The sequence below is a fragment of the Cotesia glomerata genome, linkage group LG6 (genome assembly GCF_020080835.1).
Source record: "Cotesia glomerata isolate CgM1 linkage group LG6, MPM_Cglom_v2.3, whole genome shotgun sequence".
Lineage (NCBI taxonomy): Eukaryota > Metazoa > Arthropoda > Insecta > Hymenoptera > Braconidae > Cotesia > Cotesia glomerata.
The window spans coordinates 12,082,652-12,087,919 of record NC_058163.1 but is presented as its reverse complement, the minus strand read 5'-3'; the positions used below and the strand labels follow the sequence as shown (position 1 = coordinate 12,087,919).

Below are 5,268 nucleotides of genomic sequence, written 5' to 3'. Positions count from 1 at the left end.
GCAACTGTTGAAATCGGTATGGAATGTTCCAGAAAAGTCTAGAAATTTCTGGAATGATCTAGAGAAAGATTCCAAAATGGTGTGCAACGGCTGAAATCGGTACATGGAATGTTCTAGAAAAGTCTAGAAATTTCTGGAATGATCTAGAAAGATTCCAAATCGTGTGCAACGGCTGAAATCGGTATGGAATGTTCCAGAAAAGTCTAGAAATTTTTGGAATGATCTAGAAAGATTCCAAATCGTGTGCAACTGTTGAAATGGGTATGGAATGTTCCAGAAAAGTCTAGAAATTTCTGGAATGATCTAGAAAGATTCCAAATCGTGTGCAACGGCTGAAATCGGTATGGAATGTTCTAGAAAAGTCTAGAAATTTCTGGAATGATCTAGAAAGATTACAAATAGCTTCGAGATATAACTTCGGGATGGTCATCATAGGATTCCGGGTTGATCTACGGGTTTATCTGTGCCATTCCCGATGAAAACCTACGGAGGAAAACACCTGGTTTCGAAATATAACTTCGGGATGGTCATCAGAGGATTCCGGGTTGATGTACGGGTTTATCTGTGCCATTCCCGATGAAAACCTACGGAGGAAAACACCTGGTTTCGAGATATAACTTCGGGATGGTCATCAGAGGATTCCGGGTTGATGTACGGGTTTATCTGTGCCATTCCCGATGAAAACCTACGGGAGAAAACACCTGGTTTCGAGATATAACTTCGGGATGGTCATCAGAGGATTCCGGGTTAATGTACGGGTTTATCTGTGCCATTCCCGATGAAAACCTACGGAGGAAAACACCTGGTTTCGAGATATAACTTCGGGATGGTCATCAGAGGATGACTAGGAAGGTCATCACCTGGGTTCTAGGTTGATAATAATCAAAATTTAAATAATATCATTATGGTAGTCTCTTTATGCGAAGGAGAGTTACATACAAACATACAAACATACAGGTGAAGTTAATAAAAGCGTGTTAAAAAAAAAAAAAAATTATTTATTAGTAATTATTATTTGTCACTCCGAAAAACGCTGTATTTGTATTGAATTAAATAATTTTTCACTTTAATAAATATAAAATTAATTATAAACAAACTCGTTATTTTATATTATTTTCATTTAATTTTAATTTTTCTTCAATACATTTTTTATTATATTAATTTATTGTTATTGTAAATATAAATAAATTAATAATAGACTCCGATTTACATATCATCAGATATCAAGCTTTTTATAACTTAAAACAGATATGTCTTGAGAAAAGTATTTTATTTCGATATAAAGGGTATATCAGCCATCTATTAACTGATTGCAACACTATCATACAACTTCCTACTTTATCCAGAAGTAACAGGCGGCATATGTAAAAAAATTTAAATGATACTATTCATTAATAATCCTAGAGACGGCAGCACAAGACATTCTGTTCACTATGTGTGAACTCCTTAATGGATTTATAAGAGTTCGTGGTAATGCCAACTTATAAACTTAAAATTCCCAAAGTTTGTCGGCAAAGTGTCCCCATCCTCTTAGTTTTAGGGCGAAATGAACGTACACAGAAGAATCGAAAAGTATCGATAGAGCGATACATCGATTACAAGTCGAACACTATTATTTTAATGTTGACAACCAACATGGCGGTATGTCGTCAGTGCTGTGCTGTGTCGTGGTAAGTTTTATGAAATTTCATTTATCGTAAAGATTGCAAGCTTTATATCTATAGATAAAAAATAGTATACAATTTTTGATAGAAGTATTTATGCTGTACATGATTAGCAATAAATTTCGTCTTAAAAATATTATTTATGCAGAATATAGTTGTATTTTTTCTTATGATATACAAGTATCGTAATGACTGTCGAATAAAAGTAAAATATTCATTATTTCATTATTCTTAAATTAAAAAAAATCATAAAAATAACGACTTACAATCCATTCACATTACTGCAATTTTTGAAAAAAGTTTAAAGTAAGTCATAGATATTGACATCGTTTTCAAGATTTTTTTTAAATCATAAAAATTTATGGAACGATAAATAAAATGATAGATAATGTACGTTTTTCAAAAAACGGAAATTTCAATATTATTTGATCTCTTTCGAAGTATAAGTCACCATATACATAATTTAAAATACTAATTTCAAGTATGACTTCGTTCTTGCCAGTAAACTTTATTATTATTTATTGATTTAGATCTTGCAATCGTCAATTATTAATTTTCAATATTTGAATCAATGACAATTTTTTTTTCTTTTTTTACAGCTTGTGTAACTATTAGGATAGGACAATTTTTAATCTCGATACTAAATTTAATAAACGTAACTTTTAAACAAAAAGAATATATAACACAGTCACACTCAGCACGCATTGAAGACATCTGATGGTTAACCTGTCAACATCTATTTATTTTTATTAGTTAATGTTTTGGTTTTATCTTATTTATGTGAAAGTTATTACCTTAAAAGTGTGAAAAGTTAGTACATACATTGTTTATTACTCATCAAGTATAATTAATGACGAAGCGGTTATGAACTAAAAATAAAATTGTTTATATCTTCATGCTATAATTTCTGTATAAAATACATTACGAAGTTTAATGAATAGCAGTAACCCAAGTTAATACCATCGAACTTGATTTTATTAATCAAACTGATATGAGACGTTTTTTCCAAAGAGTATTAATTTTGTTTTTATAAAAATATAACATTTTTGGTGTTATGTTTTTCATGAAAAGGAAGAAAAAAATTGAATTTTTAAAAGTGGCTACAAAATAATAAAAATAACATAAATAATATTGATAATAACATTAATAATAATTAATAATACTAATATTAATAATAACAATTTAAAAAAAAATAATAATTTAGTACTTGAAAGCGATAACTAGTATTAATTAAAGAATTACATAATTCAAATGATGGATTAAAAAAGTAATTATAAATTTCATCTCTTTGCCCTCCAAGTTCATTTTGTAAAATCCTGGCCATCAATAGATGAGTTGATATTCGAGATTATGATTGCATTTGGTGAAAGAAAGTTTCATTTTGTAACACTGTTATAGCTTAACAATTATTCAATTTATATAAATATTAATTAATAATAGATGAAATAAAGTAAAAAGGACTAATAATTAATGTAAGGTACCAAGAACCATTCTGTGATATGTATGTAAACACTTAAATATTCAAAGACTAAAGATTTTCTTTGTATACCTTTTTTTTTGTTTTTTTAATTGAGCGGATCAGTGAGATAACAATTACTTGTTTCGATATATAAATATGTTAATGTAATGAAACTAAGGAGACAGTAAAATACTTTATTTGGACTGAATTTACTAATGAATAGACGTAACAATAAAATAAAAAAAAATTTTCATTCATCTTTTTAAAACTCCAAGTCTGTGCACAAAGAAAAAGTGCCGTGAAAATGTCTAATAATCCTCAGTGGAAAACATTTCATCCACCAATTATTAATTCAGATCCTGCAATACTTGATTATAAATCAATATCAATTTCTGCTAAAAGTATTATCAGTGGATCACAACAACCAACAACTAATGACTATCATGATGGTTCAAACTACTGCAACGATCATAACTTTATGGAATCACTAGACGAATGCGGAAAAAATTCATCATCATACGGCACTTGCTCGAGTGATGTTATCACATCACGTACTAACGCTAGTCGATTCTATAATCGTACTTTGTCTGGAATGGATGTTGGTATTACCTATGCGACTGAGTCTACTACGAATAATTCTATTTATCAAGACCAATCTGGTCCACGAGAAGCTGGAATAATTGAAAAATTATTGGTAAGTTAATTTTGAACATAAATTCGATTATTTTATTGAAAAAACTAATATACTTGATCTCATTTCATTTTTAGCATTCGTATGGATTCATTCAATGTTGTGAACGGCAAGCAAGACTATTTTTTCACTTTAGTCAGTTTAGCGGTACAATAGAACATCTTAAAATTGGTGATCCGGTGGAATTTGAAATGACTTATGACCGGAGAACTGGCAAACCAATCGCTAGCACTGTCAATAAAATTGCTCCTGAAGTTGTAAGATTCATTTTTATCTTATTTATTTCTCATTACAATATAAAATAATTTTTATTTAATTTAATAAGAATGCTTACAGAACGAAATATGCTTTCTTATACCACGGTATGAGAGGATATTATATGTGAAATAGTATAATTCATAACTACAATAGTTAAGGTATATAAAATGAATAGAGATTTGTTTTTGGGTAATTTTACAAACAATAACCAGAAAGTAAATAAATAATTGCTCAAGAGCTTGAAGTAATGGCCAAAAACAAATTTTTTTCGAGGCTTTTTTTTTAAATTTAATATCTTATGAACTATTGAAGATACAATAAAACTAATGATTTTTAAAAAGAAAACGATTCCTTAATATTCATTTGTAAGAAAAAATTGTTAACTAACAAGTGCGATTTTAAGCAATAAAAAATTTATTCAAGAAACGATTTTCATCTTAAAAATCATTATTTTTATTTTTATACTAGCTGACCCGGTGAACTTCGTATCACCTACAATATATTTTAAAACACCTTCCAAACAGCGATTATCAATCTAAACTCTAATCTACTTCGATAAAGAATAAATACTGGCTGCATGAAGCGCGGTTAGAATTTTGTCAAGTTATTAAATGAAACTCGCTTCTCATTATCGCCTGAAAATCAAGATCCTAAAAAATGAACACTGAATTTATGAAATTTTTTTTTGTCCATACATACAGAAGATAGACGTTTAACAATTTTAGATCTGTTGATTTCCTTAGCTAAACTTTCGGGTTTTTCAAAAATTTTTTTCTTTCGAAAACATCCCTGAACTATATGAGATTAATCTGGTCAGCTATTCATTTTTATCTATATATATAGATAGACTTATATAGGGTGACAAATGAAATACTGCTGTGAAGCAGGAAAACTTTTAATTGATGTTACTTTGGATATTTTTTGATTTTCTTAATATTTAAGGATTTTTTTTCAACTTTTATTTTTTTTTTCTAGAAACCATCCCTCTCAACTATACCTGATGACGTACAAAATAAAAAAATTATCAAAATCGGTCCAGTCGCGTTTTGTGAGGTTTTGAGTGAGACTAACGCACAGCTATTCATTTTTATACGTGGGGTATCTCCATGCCAAAAGCGACCAACATTTGCGAACCTCGACCAATTTTAAATTTAGCTGAGAAACTTTATCTATTTCTTTTTCTACCTTTTGGAAAA

At 29.2% G+C, this 5,268-nt stretch overlaps 1 protein-coding gene across 1 annotated transcript; it reads left to right on the top strand.

Moving 5' to 3' along the window:
• Positions 1 to 2,818: 2,818 nt before the first annotated feature.
• Positions 2,819 to 4,071, top strand: LOC123266844 (cold shock domain-containing protein E1-like; the record flags this gene model as incomplete). The annotated part of the gene is given in 2 exon segments (XM_044731291.1): positions 2,819 to 3,817; positions 3,892 to 4,071. Coding segments are annotated over 2 exon segments (570 nt in total), but the record flags the coding sequence as incomplete, so codon positions are not given.
• Positions 4,072 to 5,268: the final 1,197 nt, after the last annotated feature.